Below are 18,972 nucleotides of genomic sequence, written 5' to 3'. Positions count from 1 at the left end.
TCTGGCATGACCATGCATTACATGCTCGCACGTATGGGCTATACCAGCAGATGACTCCTATGGCATCCTCTCCTAGTGCAAAGAGCATGCAAGTTGGACGTTAGAAGACTGGAAGAAGTCAGCTGGTTGGATGAGTCATGTTATTTACTCCACACCGTGGTCATTTACAGATTTGGCATGAACAACATGAGGCTCTTGACCCATCATGCATGGTATCAAACGTGCAGGCAGTTGTATGATATGGGGCATGTTTCACTGGCAGGAACTTGGACCCCTGGTGCATATGGAACAACCTATCGGTGGTTTCCACTATCGTCAACTACTTGCTGACTGTGTACACCCCACAGTCAGCAAGTAGTTGACGATAGCTACACTTTTTCTCGAATGGCAGTGGTGTCTTCCAAGATGACAATGCGACATGCGATTGGGCACTTGTTGTGCAGGAATGGTTTGAGGAACACAGTTCTGACTTCCAGCATATCGATTGGCCTCCAAAGGCATAAATTCAAATCGAGGAAGGACAGTCGTTGGATGGATGTGCGGAAGTTCGCCTTTAGCCAGTGGGTGGTTGATTGCTGGAACAAACTTCCATCTGTCATTGTAGAATTTGATAGCTTAAATAGATTCAAGGCAGAACTAGACAAACATTTGGAGTGAGTGGATGGGTGAAAAAAGTTTTTTTTTTTTTTTTTTCTTTTTTTTGGCTGATGCTATATAAGTTTGCTTTCTTGCATGATGTGCCTTTGCTAATGCTAATTTGCTTTGTGACCTGATTACAGACTATCTTATATTTACCATAGGCTTGTGTGTCACCTGACAATTTATACACATCCCATTCATTTTGATTCTCTGCCACGAGTCTCATTAGTTCATCTGACATCCATTAGGCCTAAACCTTGAACAGTAAAACCTGGTAGCTTCCAAGATTAATTTCTTGAATGTTTCACATTTAGAATTTGCTGTTGGTAACATCAGAATTTAGAATTTGAATCATCAGAATTAGAATTTGCTGTTGGTCATAGAATTTACAAACTCTGAGACCACTGTAGTCACCTTTATGAAAGCAAAATCCCTTTCCTTTATCCCTGATGGTAGTTATATCTTTAAGTAAATCCCACATCAGTACATTGTGATCATTGCTACCTAGTGGTTCCTTGATCTGCAAATTCTTAATGCATGAATAATCAGTGCTGATGAGATCAAGAGTATTACTCCCTTTGGCTGCTTCTCAAACGTGATGCTGTATAAAACAATTGTCCAAGAAATCCGTAAAAGTCTTCCTAGCTAGCTAACTAACTGGTTAAAAACTCCCATGTCTTATGTGCTTAATGACATCAAATTCACAAATGCCAGCCCAGTATATCAAAAAATATAGCCATTCAGATTGCTCTATCTTTTCTTGATGCCTCTGTTCAGTGCGTTTCAGCCAACAAAGTAATGAACTTCATTAGGTGTGTGATGTTTTTTATTACATTTAACACATACCTCTTTTGCCATATGCGGGAGGTTCACAGATTTCTTCTCTGTAGTCTAAAAACACTTACAAAAATATTTCTTTCAATGCATATAAGATGTGGCAATAAACTTCCTGGACTAGTGAAATAAAAAGAACACAAAGTAAAGGAGCTCAAAAATTATTTTATTTTTATTCAACATAATTACGACCTTACTGAATGCACTTATTACACCATTTTAAAGCTTCTGAAATGAGTCAGTGAAGGCATCCAAAGAAGCAATGTTTAGTTTGGCAATTATATTTTTTTTTATATCCTCAACATACTGAAATCATTCCTCTGGGGGCAGTTTTCACCTTTGGAAAGGAGAAGTAGTAGTCTGCTAGTGCTAGATCAGGAGAGTAGAGTGGATGATTGATCTGTAGATTGCTATGTTTCTTCTTAAATGTCTTCACAACAAGTGTACAATAGGTGAGGGAACTGTCGTGCAACAAGAACCAGCTGCCTTTCTCTTGAAATTGTGGCTTCACCCGTGACATGCACTTCAATAGCCTTTGAAGCACTTGTATGTAAAACGCAGCACTGACTCTCTCCCTGTCAGGTACAGATTCCATGTGAATCATGCCGGCTTTGTCAAAAAAACATGGTAAGCATAGTCTTGATCCTGGATTTCCATAAACAAAGCTTTTTAGATCATGGTGATGATTTTGAAGTCTACTGAATGTTCTGACACTGTCTCTGGATATTGTAAAATACCAAAAACTCATCTCCAGTGATAATACAGTCTAAGAAATTATGATTGTCTTGACAATTCTGGATGAAGTTTTTGCATGATGATACTCTTCATTACTTCTGCTCACCTGTGAGGCTGTGCAACACAAATTTTACAAATGTTCCTTTTCCTAAATCTTCATGCAGAATTTGACAAATTGTCTCCTTATTCATATCCAACTCATCACCCATCATTCTGAAGGTCAAACGATGATCTCTTGCCACAATGTTTTTGAAGTTTTGTAAGTGTGTCCTAAATTTGAGAGGTTGACAGATGCTCACTTCTTGGGTCATTGCAAACGCTCTCAAGTTCATCTTTGAACCAATTATGGCAATCAAACACACTAGCATAACATAATGTTTCATCACCATAAACAGTTTTAACACTTCTTACATTTCTGTTGCAGATTTTGTCAGTTTAAATCAAAGTTTGATATTCCCTCATCATGCTATTGCAAAATCTTGACACTAAACATTAAAGTTACTAAGAAAACTGGTTGTTATTTGCAACCTGTCAGCCTATGGACAATCTCTGTACCACGATCTGTTGGAGGAAGTTTGAACTACAACATACCACTTCCATTTATTTTCAAACTCATCAAATATGATCGCAACAGCACCAGTCCTGGAATTTTATTTCCACACCTCATATACATAAAACAGCATACACTTTAACATTAACTTTAGAAATGTGCTATTGCTTTATAACTCATTTAAACTTATAACAGCTTCTTGCTTAGATAGTATGAATCAGAGCTGTATTACTCAATATGTTCTACGTTGGTAATAATATTAGTAAATTGATAAGAGGAGTTTTGAATATTTTTCGTTAGATTCTTTTAATTGCGTTAATTTGAATTTTAATTGTTTTGAATTGATTTTGAATTGTGTTAAATTGATTATTTAATTATTTATATTTCACTTTAATTATTTATATTTTATATTTTACTTTAATGTACCGGTAAGTTGTCGATTTTTTCGTTTTTTCCGTTTTAATTTCTGGAGGGTATCATACGGAAGTGTTCCACGTACTATATTGAGGTAAACTCCTCTTATCAATTTACTAACAGCTTCTTGCATAACAGCTTTTTTTTTTTCTTTTTAAGCTGTTATATTCCAATTTATGCTCTGCTCTCCCTTTTTTAACTGCTTTCTAGAACTGTTTTAACTTTTTTTATTGACAGCAATTGCACCTGTCATGCAAGGGAGCTGTTACAATAATCCCTCATACACTCCAGTACACACTACAATAATGAAGTTGCATGAGTTATAATAGTATGAAGAGTGAGAAATAATGCTTTTAACAACAAAGGCTCTTGTGAATATTATATAAAATATTAAACATACTACTGACATATTAAATAAAGATACATTTGCATTTTAGAGCAACAATCTTTATTTGTTCTTTTAACATCAGCAGAAATCATAACTAAAGACAAGATATGACTTTGGCTTAAAGGCCAGTTATTGATATTTTAAAAATTAAAACAAAGGGAAGGTCATAGGGCACAAGCTTTATAACAGCAATCGTTTATATTGTTTTGCAAAAATTCTGTATGTGATAGAGAGAAAGATATGTGATTTTTGATCTCAACATACACAAATTACTACAGGACACATACTTAGCCAGAACCCAAAGCCAATGTAAGCCTATGTTAAGAGTATATATTCCCTAGACCCTTAAGCACAATGTAAAATAAAAATATACTCACGGTGAGAGAGTCTGAATTTGGCAATTCCAGTTTATCCCACAAAACATGCCACTTCTGAGGTAGATGACCCAATTCTGTTTCCAAGCTATGGACTGCCTATACCAAAAAATTAAAATTAAACACAATATATTAAACAAGTAGATCACATTCCTGGAATTCTTCTGGGGAGGTTAGTTATTTAAATATTTCAGACAAACTCAGTGTAGCACTTCTGCATATATATATATATATATATATATTTTTTTTTTTTTGTAATTTATTTGTTATTAAAATGTTCCGTTGTTAATTAATTAAATTCTAAACTTTATTTGTGGTAATAAGCTTTCTTATTTATATTTTTCATTTATCAATGTTAAACTTCAATTGTCACCATTCAGCCACTTTCCAATTTTTCTAGGTCTTGTTGCAGCATACATTGATTGCTATCATTAACCACATTGACAACCTTTGTATAATCTGTGAACTTAGATAATAAGCTTGATATGCCTTCATCAATATCATTAATAAATATTGAAAACAGTAAGGATCTAGCACTGAACCCTGAGGATTCCACTAATAACATTAATTCAAGAAGAGCAATGCTCATTTATAACCAACCTCTGTCTTCTGCCACTCAAATTCCAATTACCCATAGCTGTAACTTGTCTCCATACCACTTGTTCCAATTTGTACAGCAGTTTCAGTATAAGATAATAAAATTTTTTGCATTCAGTTTCTTTCTTACTGTGTTATAGGCAGATTGGTCAGTCAAGATGTCCTCTAAACAAATCCATGGTGTGATTTCTGCATAAACAATTCCTGTCAACATACTCTTGCAATACTTCTTTAACCACAGACTCCATTATTTTCATAGGAACAGAAGTCAAGCTTACAGGTCTGCCAGCGGGTGGTTGATCGTTGGAACAAACTTCCATCTGTTGTTGTGGAAGTGGGTGGTTTGAATAAATTCAAGAAAGTACTAGACAAACTCTTGGAAAGTATGGATGGGTGAAGCACACAGTTTTTTTTTTCCTGATGCTTTATAAGCCTGCTTTCTTGCATAATTTTCCACTAATACTAAAGATGTAAACACTTTCTAAACCAATTTTTCTTGTTGATTTCACATGTTCCCAGGTTTTTTTCTAGCATATACACTGAGTGATCACTGAATTATGACCACCTACCTAATACTTCGTAGGTCCTCCTTTTGCCCTCAGTACAGCAGCTATCCGATGTGGCATTGATTCAACAAGATGTCGGAAGCATTCGGGAGGTAGGGCCAACCAAGCTGTGTGTAACGTAGTCAGCAATGCAGGTATGGAGGTGATTGGTGTATCCAGATGCCTGTCCATAATGTCCCACAAGTGCTCTATGGGATTGATATTGGGGGAATTTGGAGGCCAATCGATATGCTGGGAGTCAGAACTGTGTTCCTCAACCCATTCCTGCACAACAAGTCCCGATGGCTCGGTGAATTGTCATCTTGGAAGATGCCATAACCATTTGGGAAAAAGTGTAACATAGCGGGGTGTACACAGTCAGCAAGCAGTTGATGACAGTGGAGACCACTGATACGTTGTTCCATATGCACCAGGGGTCCAAGTTCCTGCCAATGAAACATGCCCCCACACCATACAACCGCCTCCACCAGCCTACACGTTTGATACCATGCACGATGGATCAAGAGCCCCAATGTTGTTGATGCCAAATCTGTACACAATCATGATGCTGTCTGTTTATGTGCAACAACTTGGCTCCCAAGGACAGATTTGCTGGGGTAACCCAAATTACATTAAAACTGGACAAACAGAAATCTGGTAATTATTTCTTTCTTTCCATACATATCATATTGGTTACTGTAGAAACTTTGGATGCCTTCTTTGTTTAAACTTTTTTTAACTGATAAAGAAACACACTGCATCTAATGTTATTTTGTTTAATAACTACTGTTGATGGGTGCAAATACACAGATACAAGTGATGGCTTTAAAACTGTGAATAACAGTCATTTTCAGAGGTGAGGTCTACAAAAAATGCAGGAAGTTAATAAGTGCTCAATTGATAAAATAAAGTTAAGCTTTTTTTTTTTTTTTTTCAGAGAATTTCTTCAACTGTTAGAAGAAATTGGCAAGGTAAAATTTTTATTAGAAGTTCTATTCAGCAGTGACAGAAGCATTTTCATTATAAAGGAATTTTAAGTAGTGCAGTAGAGTTCTAGAAACATTGTTTTAAAATGGATTTTGGAATGGGTGCAAAAGAAATGCCATAAGATTAGTCATAAGCAAAAAAAGGGCCCTTTTAGCAAGAAATACTTGAGTTCTGTAAGCTAGATTTCTTGCAAGGAGACCAGATTGAAGTGTTTAAGGATGTAAATGAACTGAGTAAACTAATTGCTGATGGTATCAGTACTCTTTTTTGGATGACACACACACACACGCACACGCACACACACACACACTGGGTCATAAATTTAAATTGAAAAGGACGGTTGCAGGATAGATGCACAAAAATTTATTTCCAGCCAGAGAGTAACTGATTGTTAGAATGAACTTCCATTTAAATAACAATTGAAATTTTAATTGCTCCAATAAAAAGTTAGCATCAGTAGCAACAAATGATGCAAGGAAGCAAGGCTTATACAGTATAAGCTAAAACCTGCCCACCTCACCTGTTGATCTCCATTAATTTGTCTAAATCTTCTTTAAATTTATTCAAACTACCTACTTCTACAACACCAGATGGAAGTTTGTTCCAACAATCAATTATTCTATGGTTGAAAGCGATTTTTTCACATCTGTCCCACAACATTAATTGCTTTTTCAATTTTAGTATATAGCAGAGTAAGGATGCAATCAGCATTTAGTTTACTCAATCTGTTTAAAGCCTTAAACACATCAATCAGATCTTGCTAGTTTCCAAGTATACTGAAATTTGCAAAACTGAAGTCTTTCAGGATAAGAATATTCTTTTGTATCCTTAACTAATCATGTTGCTTTCCCTGCACCCATTACAACATATTCACATCCTTCTTAAAACGATGCTTCCAGACTCTGTACAGTCAGATCTGCTATAACGCGATTTTCGCAATGTGAATTTTCTCCAAAGCAACTGATATATTAGTGAAAAATGCAGTATAACGCGATTTTTGCATTGGTTCATGCACGATTTCGTTTGTAAGTAACACCAGGTGAACGAAAACTTGGCACCAAGCTGAATAGCAACCTGCGTAGCAATACATACAAGTTTACGAAGCTTAAAAATATGTTAAATGTGTGATAACTATATTTCCCATTTACTGTATTCACAAGATAACATGTGAACTGTAGGTGGACTCATGTTTTCAGGAATCACATTTTTCTGTTCGAACAGAAATTTCGTGAGGTGGGATAGCACAAGTGGAGGAGCACATTTCTGGAGGTCAATACCATAAAACAATAAAAACAATTTGCAGTTTCCAGTTTATTTGGCTTTTCAGTTAGTGCAATCTAATTATAAATGGGTAGTAAACTTGATCTTACTGCATTTGCAATAATACTGATAGCTGTAATTGTGTGGGTTTTTACGGTATTATGGTGAAATGTGTTTCCCCTTCCATGAAATCTTCAATCACATAAAAAACAAATAAATTTTCAGAATCTTCTCTTTATTCCTATTTTTTAAGCTTTGTAAACTTGTTTCACTTGTGCAATTTGTGCATCCCATGTTCGTCATTATTGATTGCTTATCTTTTTTACTGTTTTAAATTTTACAATAAAAAAAAAAAAAAAAAAAAAAAAAAAGAATGTCAGTGAAGAAATATCAATCAAGCAAAACATATACTGTCAAGGTAAAATGCTATATTTACAGTAATATTTATTTATTTATTTATTAGAAATTTACGATATTTAAACCTGTGTTAGCAATTTTATTGGGTTTATAACTTTTTTTAGTGTTTTACTTACCAGACAATATTTTTTTTTGAGTGCTCTGCCCCTATCCCTATTTTTTTCCATAAGCCCTATTGTTTTTAATGCATGAAATACCATAATGCGGAGATTTTTTAGAAACACACGTACTGCGTTATAGCAGAACTGACTGTATGCAGTACTCAAGATGTGGCTCAACTACTGCCTTGTCCCTGCTGGAAAAATCCTGTATATCATTGGCAGAACTCAAGGAAGTGTTCTAGAAGCCTGTTTTTCAGTGAAGTGAAGTCACTGAAACTATGATTTTCCAGAAATCACAGTTTCTGGAAAATCATACTTTCTAGACATGATAAATGCGAGAACATAAAAGGGTCTTTCAGATACTGGTTTTCCTGGGCAAATCATGGTTTGATAATCCTAACGAAATGTAGAGCTAATAATACACTGAGTTAATAATGTAAAATTTGATATTATATAGGAAGTTTTAATTTCAGTCAGAACGATAGTTATCTGGGTTATGTAACATCTACGTTAATTACAATTATCCATAAAGGTATTTTACCTCCAACATTTGTATAAATATGTCTGGCTGAATACACGAAACAGTATCGTAGCATTTATTAACAATTCTTCTGGTGCTATGCCTCACATTTCCATCTGCAGCTTCAGACTCCTCTTCCTTTTGCTTTTCCATGGCAACAATTTCTAGATCATAAGATGGTCCATGAGCTAGTTCTTCCTCTAAATAGTAGTCCCAGATCTCCAAATTAGATATGTTGGAGTATGGTCTGAGGACCTATGAAAATAAAAATTGAGAAAACTACAGTATTTTGCTAATTGAATGTAAAAATTATTTAATGTGATTTCTTAAATTTGAGATTTAATTGAGTATGAATATAGAAAATTAGCTACCAATGAAATATTCTGTGAAGCAAAGGAAAATATTACGCAATATCATAAAAACAAAAGTAAATATGAAATTATATTTCATATTACTATCTAGTGGACTCACTTCAAGCTTCAGTAGAAGAGCTAAAGGGCAGCTTGCAACATAAGAAATGTCCTCCCCTCCACTATCCCAAAATTGATTTGTTTGTTATTTACATGGTAGTTACCTTATAAATAACCATTAGTTCTCTTAGCATTATTAAATCTTTATATAATGTGTGATGTAATGTTTCTATAGTACTGTTTTGATCATGTGTTTCAATATTATTATTTCTGATGTAGGTACCTTCAGCAGCTACATCAGAAATACTAATTCAACATTGAAATATATAGCAAGAAGAAATTAATTTAACTAAATTTTTAAAAATGTAATTTTAAAAAGAATAAATGGTAAAATTTACACAGAAGTCTTTCATAAACTGTGTAATTCATATAAACTCCACCCAGCCCCAACAAGCAGCTACAGTTCACATACCTAAAGTAAATTGATTACTCACAAAAACAGTTCTCCAACAAATACCATGACCAATCCAAAAACTGAGACTATGCTTTCCTTATCTTATATTAAAAATAACAGGATCACCACTTTCTCTTTGATCACTTACAGAAACTAACAGTGCTTTTCCCTATCAGGGAAATGCTAAATTTGCAGATCATAACAAGCATGGAAAGTGTTGTGGAATAAAACATAAATGTGTGTCACTGCTATTAGAATAATTATTTCTTCTGTTGTGAATATATTAATTTATTTTATACTACAGTAAACATTTTTATTTTATTTATTTATAAAGTACACACCCTACAGAGCTGCCTTGCTATAATACAATGCAAATGTTCAGTAATGCACAAAAATTTCTCTGGTTTTAAGAGCTAACTCCACAGAAGTTCCAAGTGCTGTAAATAATTCAAATTTATGTAAGTTTTTACCATTTTAATTAATCCTCCAGTGGATGCAGTGTAATATTTTAACAACAAAAAAAATAATTAAAATATCTGTTACAAGTATTAATTTTAGTATTCTGCAGCATGGTCTTCAATTTGGATCTAGATTACTGATTATTTTTAACTGAAGTAGTCATAAGAAATTATGTACAGCTGTTTTGTGTACAAAATGCCTACTGCTATGCTGATTTTCTCTATAGCTTTGGTTATGGCTTTAATTTCTCTTATTCCATATTGCAGTGTGAAGTAAAGTAGACAAGAAAATTTTTTTTTTTTGGATAACAAGACAGCTGTCAAAGGTATTTGTTCATATTATCCAATATAACATCAGAATAAAGGTGCATGATATAATGTGATGTTAACATATATACAAGGTGTGGCTATTAAATAATGAGAGTGTTGCAATAAAATAAATATAATTAAATATTTAATATTGCCTTCAAAATAACTGACTTAGCTTGTACACACTGTTCCATATGTTTCTTCCAAGCACAGAAACATTTCTGGAAGTCATCTTCTGTACGCACTCTTAAGACTTGGTTGTTTTTATGAATGCCTTAAATGAACTGAAAATAGGTTCCCTTAAGTAGACTTTTCAGTTTAGGGAAGAGGAAAAAGTCACAAGGAGCTAAGTCTGGCAAGCAGGTGCAGTTTACACACAGGGATTTGTTTTTTTTTTTTTTTTTTTTTTTTTTTATTAGAAACTGGTGAACAGAGAGCATGTATGCTGGAGACTGTCTTGATGGAGCATCCTACTATCTTTTCCAATTCAGGTCTCTTCCTCTGAATTTTTTTCATGCAGCCTTGTCACTCCAATGTCATACATTAGACTGACAGTCTGATTTGGAGGAACATATTCAGCCATAATAATTCCTTTAATATTAAAGAAAACAAGAAGCATAGTTTTCATTTTTTGATTTTGACTTTTTTTTTTTTTGGCCTGGGGGACTGTTGTCTTCCACTTTCTAGGTCATACTAAAACAGTCAACTTTCATTGCAAGTAGATCCTCATAGTGTATCATCATTATTTCTTTACGGCGCATCTGTTTATGTACCACTTAACTGAATTCAACTTCTGGATCGGAAATCCAGACATATTTCAATTTCAACTTTTGTAAGTCAAAATTGGACAAGGACTATGAGATATGATGTGCACCTCCTCCTCTTCGGCACAAAAGTTATTTTTGAAAATAAATTTTTTACTGCCACCTATTAAAACTGTGTTCACTATTAGTTGGAAACACAGTTTTAATACTTTGGCAGTATATATTGGACAAATTTCAAGACAATTCATACACAAAATAACATGTTATTTGAAATGTATTGATTATTCCAGTGAGCCTTCCATGTACAGCATCGATAAGAGCAATGTCACATTGCACCTATTCTTGCAAGTTTTGATTGTGGGACCTTCTAGATAGGAGAGTACTAAATATGTCTACTGCTTTCTTTACAGTTCACAGTGCAATGTAATAAAAAATTACGATGTACACTTTTAAAAGAGAGCAGAAATTATTGAATTCAAAAGTAGACAGTGGTTTTTAATTCAGATTTTGTTGTGATACACTACTACTAAGATGCAAAAGATGACAAAAAACATGTCTATGTACGTACTCCTAGGAGCCCACTAGGAGTCCATGAAAAACATAGTTCTACATATGAAATGAAATGATTAAATGTTTTCCCAAATATGCATCAAAGTATATTTTCATTCTGGAAAAATAATATTTATCAGCAGTTGTCTAATTGTTTGGACTATTGTGTACTAATGGCTGTAGGCATATACATACAAAAATTATACTTTTTTTTAAAAAAAATAACACATTTCCCATATGGTTCCAAAAAGTCTGAGATCATTAGAAAAATACCTTATTTACAAAATTTGTTCATGTTCACTCTTTGGCTCGTAACATGTTTGTAATTGAAACTTCGTGTTGTTCTGAACTCTTTTTGTAGTATGTCTGCTGCAATGGATTTGCACACTTCAATTTATTGTTGGAGAAATTTTCATCCTGTAAACTCATAAATTTATGTAGTCCATCTCCCAAAAACAAAATCAAGTGAATTTAAATCTGGCGATCTGTACTGGTTCCCTCCTACCAACTCATCATCCTGGAAATTAAAAATTAATTTAATTGTAAATTACTTTTAACCAATTTCTTATGGTTTCATACTTTTTGGACATCCTAATGATTACTGCAAAATGGTGGTAGTAGTAGTAGTGGCATGTGATGCAAGAAAGCAAGTGTATGAGCTTACGCAGCATCAGCCAAAAAAAAAAAAAAAACACACCATTTCCTCCAAATGCCTGTCCAGTTCCTCCTTAAATTTATTCAACCTATCAACTTCCACAACAACAGATGGAAGTTTGTTCCAGCAATTAACCACCCGCTGGCTAAAGGCAAATTTCCACACATCTATTCTACATCTGTCTTTTCTTAATTTGGATTTATGCCCCCTTAGGTTCGTAATCTGAACAAGTGGAAGAATCCCATCAGAATTCAGCGAGCTCAACCCACTCAAGGCCTTATACACCTCAATCAGATCACCGTGCAGGTGCCTAGTCTCCAGCCACTGCAATTTGCAGAACTTAAGCCTCTCTTGGTAAGAGGGGCTTAAGTTCTTCATTCCCCTCACCAATCTTGTTGCCCTTCTCTGTACACGCTCAAGAAAATTGACATCCTTCCTAAAATGAGGAAGGATGTCAATTATGGTAAAATAACATAAAATGACACAAAGCACATCTGAGAGAGGGAGAAATTCAGAACTAAATTTTGTTCCCCCTTTAGCAATGTTAAATTATTTAATAGAAATAAAGGTCATATGGGGGAATAATTGGTCACAAATGGGTGGTTAAAATCCACTGGGCACCTCCGTAGCCAGATGGGAAGGAACAGCAGCGTGTAGCAGACGCTTCTTGATTAGACTGGGGTTCAAGCCAGTCACCACCAAATACAGAGGATGTGGAAAGGTCAGAGAATGACCACCGCATATTCCCGGAGAAATATGGCCTTAGTTGCTAATGCTCCTAAAAAAAAAAAAAAACATAATCCACTGGAGACAATGTTACCTTTTTTCCATAAATAATTTAATTTTTCTTCATTGAATATGAAAATCGTTCATTACTTACTTCATCTTCCTGATTAGGAATATACCAAAAGTTGTAAAACAGAGGAGATCTGGCCCAGAGTTTCTCTACATAGTCCCAAAATGACGGTCCAAGGAAAACAGAATTACTTAAAGAATTTGACTTTAGAGAAAATCCAGTCTCCTCGTCAGAACCCCCATCTAAACCACGATGGCGAGAACTACGATCTTCCACCAGCCATCCCGCCTCCACACGATCAAATTCACTATCCATGAGGAAAGTTCGAAAACGACATGATACATAGTGATAAGCCAAAAACTTCAAGAAATACTGGTTAAACTCGAATGAGAGTGGAAACTGGTGATGTATCTGAAAGGAGAAAAAAAGAAAGTTGTAATTTTAAAAATGCTAATGATTTTATCTTTTTATAAATATTGCATTATGAATAAAGACTATCAGATATTATTAGATTAGATTGCATTGTAATACACTGCATTTTATTACACTACGTATTTTTATGGCTACTTTGTTAATTTTATGTGCAATTATCTATATAATTCTTTGAATATTTTAATGATTATATATGATATTATTATTAGAATTTTCTGCTGTATGTTCGATAAAATACAAAATATTTACATAATACTTTAATTTTACATATTCATTACACAAGTATTTATTATTATCTGATTGGCCAAGTAGTCAATGCCAGTGGACATGTTTGGGACGACCATGGTTTCAGTCCACATGAATATTAAATACAGCAAAATTCCAGTTATCTGAAAATTTTTCGATTTTATTCTCCCTACCTCTAATTTCACTCAAAGGAATTGACACATTTAATTTTTAACATTAAAACACATTTAATATTTATGTGTATACAGACATGTGCAAAAATCACAAATGCACAGGTATGTGCAATAGTGTTTTCTTTCTTTCTTTCTTTTTTTTTTGCTGATGCTGTGTAAGTCGCTCCCTTGCATCATTTACTTATACAATAAAATCATGGTTCTACTTATATAAAGTGTTATGAATGAAGTAAAGAAGAGTACAAGTTATCCATGTCACTTCAGTATAGTACCAGCCACATTGATATGATGTAGAAACATCATTGTAAAAAAACTATGAATTAACCATTGCATAAAAGATTACAAATAAAAATTTATAACACTCAATTTGCCGACATTTTTTACTGTCATTTTTTTTTTTTCTCAGCAGAATTTTTATATATCACTTCAACATGAAAAAAATCTGCAAAGTATGAATGAATGATTCACAAAGCGATTTCATTATGTATCCATTCACAGAGTCTGGTGAAAGCATAATTTTCTTACATATGATTTATTGGCTTGCCAGATGGAAACAGTGCACATATACAAATTGTGTCTAAAGAAACACAGGTACTGTTTAGGCTGATCTACTGGAGGTTGGCTTGGGCAAATACTGGCAACCTTCAGAAACTTAGCATTGCATATCTATAAGACAGATATTTGAATGAGTCCAAAAATAAAGATGCATTATTTTTGTTTTCAAGCATATGTGGAAATACAAGTAGTTTCTGATTTACATTATTAAAGATGTTGTTGTTTTGATATGTTTTTAATTTTAAAATTTAAATTCCAAATACAAAATAAAGATATGAAGAGAGAGAGAGATCAACTCGTTTAAAAGCATAATTAAGGATAAATATGAAAACTTTTGCTTCTTCTCTACCTTCAACCAAGAAGGTAGACAAAAAGCAAAAAAAAAAAAAAAAAAATCTGTACCAGGTACATAACGTGTCCTGCTGCTAGGCATATTTAATATGTTTTACATTTAAGAGTCATCGGCAGTCATTAAAAATGTTTCAATTTTCAGATATTAATAAAATTCATGGATAATAATATAACATTGTTTTTATTTTATCAATAATAATTATATATCAATTACTGAAAGTATTGGTCTGTGATGACTAAAGTAGGATATATAATTTTTACATTGAAGAGATTTTAGTTCATGACCAAATACACCATTTATAGTTGTTTCATTTCGTGTAGTATTTATCTAAAGATCTGATGACATGTCCAAGTTGAAGAGTGTTTTCATAAATGTGCAGGACTGTTTTCCAGCCTCAGAATTTAATTGTAAAAAAAAAAAAAATTATATTCAGTCTGAAAACACCAGGCGACTTGAAACCAGATGCGTTAATTCAAAAATGCATTTCCCAGTTTCCAAAAGTTTTTTATATCTTAAAACCTTAATATTTCTCCTTAATATTTCAGATACTAAATTCCTTAGCTTTCCAACGATATGGTATAAGTCCACATTATCCCATTTATTAAGTGAGAAAATTTCTTTGATCATATGTTCATATTTTCCACTATCCTGGAAAAACTACTGAAATTTTCAGAGGTTTGAAAGTTTTTCCTCTAGTACAGAGCTAAGATGAAGCTCCATGCAAAATTTCATTAAATTAGGTCCAGTAGAAGATAAATTAAACTGGAATAAATTTTCGTAATGCTTTTCACACAATGGTTTTTCGTTACAAAATTTTTGGAATAACACCAGTATAAATGTTTTTAACGTCAACAGAGCCTTGCTTGTTTTTGACAACATACCTGGCCATCTTGTTAACACTGAAAACCTATGATTTATTTTTATTATTTTAAGAGTGAAACCGCATGCAAGTCATTTTTAGGACAAACAAATATGACCTCTTTGTTGCAACTGATGGACCAAGGGATGATAATGACATCTAAAGTCTAATATGTCTAGCAGACCATACAACAAGTATCACTGAAACAGACAGCAAGACTCCATCACTGGTTCGGGAGAGAGCACAATACTAAAAAATCCAACAACACTGCAGCACCATGGAAGGAAATCATCTTGAAACCATCCCAAGATGCAATTAAAAAATTCATCTCATCTTGGGATGAGATGAATAGTGCGTGATAGAATATATGAGAATGGGTTAACGACGTATAGGAACTTTCTAGTGTCCTCAAAATTCAATTTCCAATTGTGGAATTGGCAAATGATATTGGCTTTGATGAGGTGGGCATAAGTAACATGGAGGAGACACTAGAATTGCACAATGATGAACTGACCAGTGAGTATATGATTGAGTTTGAACAAGAAAGGGTAAGAGTGTAGGAGGAAGAGAATATGCAACCAACGCCTCAAGTAAAATGGCTCTTGACAAAAAGAATGATTGAAGACTTCAGTTTGTTTGAAAAAATATGGCCATTCTTGTTAAAGACAACTCAAACATTGAACACAGTAACAGGTTCAGTTGACGAATAAGTGATCACTGGACTTCGGATTATATACAAATAACACAAATATTACAAACGAAACTGCACATTCCTTAACTTGATCATTTTTTAAAACATTTATCTTGGAAATATGCAACAAGTCACTGTATTGCAATTAAATTAGTGCAGGATAATATTACAATGAGTGTGGGAAACGTTTTAATGCTATTTTGCTATCCGTTCTCGTGCTATTGACTACATCACATGAAATGTTTTCATTAAACATTCCAAAAACTAAATCTGTTACTAAACTTTGTATGGAATCATGAATTGCCAATCACAGAAAAGATTTTACTATAGATGATATAATTGTGTTTTATGTTGTTTAAGAAAAAAAGTTCCATGTAAGAAAAATTTCCAGGTCGATCAACATGCGAAAACAGCATTACACATATAAAGAAAAATTTACAGAACAGTCACAAATTTCCAGAATCATGTCACATACTTCAAGAGAAAAGTGATTTTTCAAAGGATTTGTGTCCTGTCCTGGTAAGCAGCAATATTCCTTTCAATAAGTTAAACAATTGAGCCTTCAAGCAATTTTTGAAAAAAAAAAATATTCCAGATGAATCTACCTTGAGAAAGAATTACCTTAATGCTATGTATGATGACATTATTTGCAAAATTCATCAAGATATTAGAGATGTTTGTGGTGCTATATTGCACATTTTATATGTGGAAAATTAGAAGCAGAACCATCGTGCCCATATTTAGTTGCTTGTAAGGCCCTTGAAAAGGAGAATTACTCTACAATAGCAAGATTTTGTAATGATTCTTTTTTAGTTATTATGACCAGAACTGGTCCATAGTGAATGAGTCTACAGTTTTGTTAGTAATGCTGCTTCATATATGGTAAAATCTGCTTAAGCATTAAAAGTTTCCTATTGAAATCTGATCCATGTTACTTGCTTAGCTCATGGCATATTTAGGTTGGCAGAGGAAATTAGGGAGAATTTTTGTGTAATTAACTAACTTATTTCTAGTATAAAAACGATTTTGTCAAAAGTACCTTTGAGAATAGCAACTTACTGAAATATGCTACCTACTTTTCCTCTCCCATCTTATCATGAGAACAGAATCAGATGGGGAGCATGGTTACAAAGCAGCATCATTTTATGCTAAAAATTTTGATTCCATAAAAGAATTTGTTGATTCCTTGGATAGCATGCATTCAGTGGCTGTTGATAGTGCTAAGGGAATGCTTTCTGATTTGATTGTTTGGATAGAAAACATTTATTTTTCATTTAGACCCATTTCAGCTGGTTACCTAGTTGTATAACTGAACTTGAAACATGGGGACTTTCTTTGAGCAATGCAGTTGGAGAGATCAAAAAAGCTGAACTACAAATTTAAACCATGCCTGTAAGCATATGAGAAGAAATAAGAAGAAAATAGAAAAGAATTCAGGATTTCACACTTGAAGGAAAACAGATGAATTTATAAATGGGAAAAGAAATGAATTTCCATTTCAAGTAGATTTCAAAAGTTCACATTTTTAAATACAGCCCGGTCACTTCTGTAGAAGTAGCAAGGTCATTCTTTGTGTATAAAATGATCGTGGATAATAAGTGCCACAAATTTACAATGGACCACTTAGAGAAATTATATTATTGTGTATTGTAACAAAAATTATTTCAGGTGTGAGTTTGAAAGGGAAAACTTTTAAAAAATATGTTAAAACTTTTCATAAAGGGTTTTATTACTTTAACATGCTGAATACAGAGAAATTATTAGTATTAGTAACGGCCGTATGGTGCAAGAAAGCCTATGGCTTATGCTGCACCAGCCAAAAAAAAAAAAAAAAAAAAAAAAATCCGAACAAAACAATGATAAAAACAAAAATTAAATAAATAAATAATAATAATTAATAAATAAATAAAAATAATAAAATGAAATTAAAAATTAAATAAAAAGGAAATTAATCCTATCATCCTTTGCGCTTCCCTTACCCGAAAGTACTATCCAGATGACCTTTGAATTTCCCCAAACTGTCGGCCTCTACCACCCATGAAGGCAACTTATTCCAGTAATTTATAACTCGCTGGCTAAAATAAAACTTCCTGCAGTCCAATCTAAACATTTCCCCGCGTAACTTGAATTTATGTCCCCTAGTTCTAGCATCATTTATAATCTTGAAAATTTTGTCCTCATTCATTTTACTGATGCCTCTCAGAGCCTTAAACACCTCAATCAAATCTCCTCTAAGGTGTCTAGTTTCCAAACTCTGCAACCCACATATTCGAAGTCTTTCCTCATAAGGACGCCCTTTTGCCGATCTCACCAGGCGAGTTACCCTTCTTTGCACCCTTTCAAGAAGCTCGATGTCTTTCTTTAGGTGCGGTCTCCATACTTGAACACAGTATTCCAAGTGTGGTCTAACATAGGCCTTATATAATGGGATTATCACGTCCCTATCTCTACTTGCAAAAGTTCGATAGATCATCGATAGGACACCATGGGCCTTCCTTGCAACCTGTTTACAATGCTCAGAGAATTTCATGTCTGACCGTATCGTAACACCCAAGTCCCTTTCCTCCAGTACTGGGTTTAGTTGAACTCCACCAAGTGAATAAGTTATTTTGGGATTACTGTTTCCCAGGTGTAATACCTTACACTTTGTTGGATTAAAGCACAGCTGCCATTTTTCTGACCATTCTTGAAGTCTATCTAGGTCTCTCTGAAGAAGCTCAGCTTGACAGTGATCATTAACTACTCTACCAATTTTAACATCATCTGCAAATTTAGACATCACGCCCTCTATCCCTTCATCAATGTCGTTTATGAAAATTAAAAACAACAGTGGTCCTAATACTGATCCTTGGGGAACCCCACTTCTTACATCAACCCAATCTGAGGAATAGCCATTTATCACAACCCT

The 18,972-nt window shown here is 33.8% G+C and overlaps 1 protein-coding gene across 1 annotated transcript in view; it reads right to left on the bottom strand.

The window, feature by feature from the left end:
* Sbf (SET domain binding factor) overlaps positions 1-18,972 on the bottom strand; it is a 540,931-nt gene that overhangs the window by 75,034 nt on the left and 446,925 nt on the right. Inside the window, 3 exon segments of the mRNA XM_090386505.1 lie at positions 3,938-4,033; positions 8,383-8,616; positions 12,841-13,167. Coding sequence (XP_090242631.1) covers positions 3,938-4,033; positions 8,383-8,616; positions 12,841-13,167 — 657 coding nt within the window.

The sequence above is a fragment of the Mastigoproctus giganteus genome, chromosome 12, assembly GCF_048544385.1.
Source record: "Mastigoproctus giganteus isolate SK-2022 chromosome 12, ASM4854438v1, whole genome shotgun sequence".
Taxonomy (NCBI): domain Eukaryota; kingdom Metazoa; phylum Arthropoda; class Arachnida; order Uropygi; family Thelyphonidae; genus Mastigoproctus; species Mastigoproctus giganteus.
Note: the sequence above shows the minus strand (reverse complement) of the source record. Positions and strands in the feature narration are given on the sequence as shown.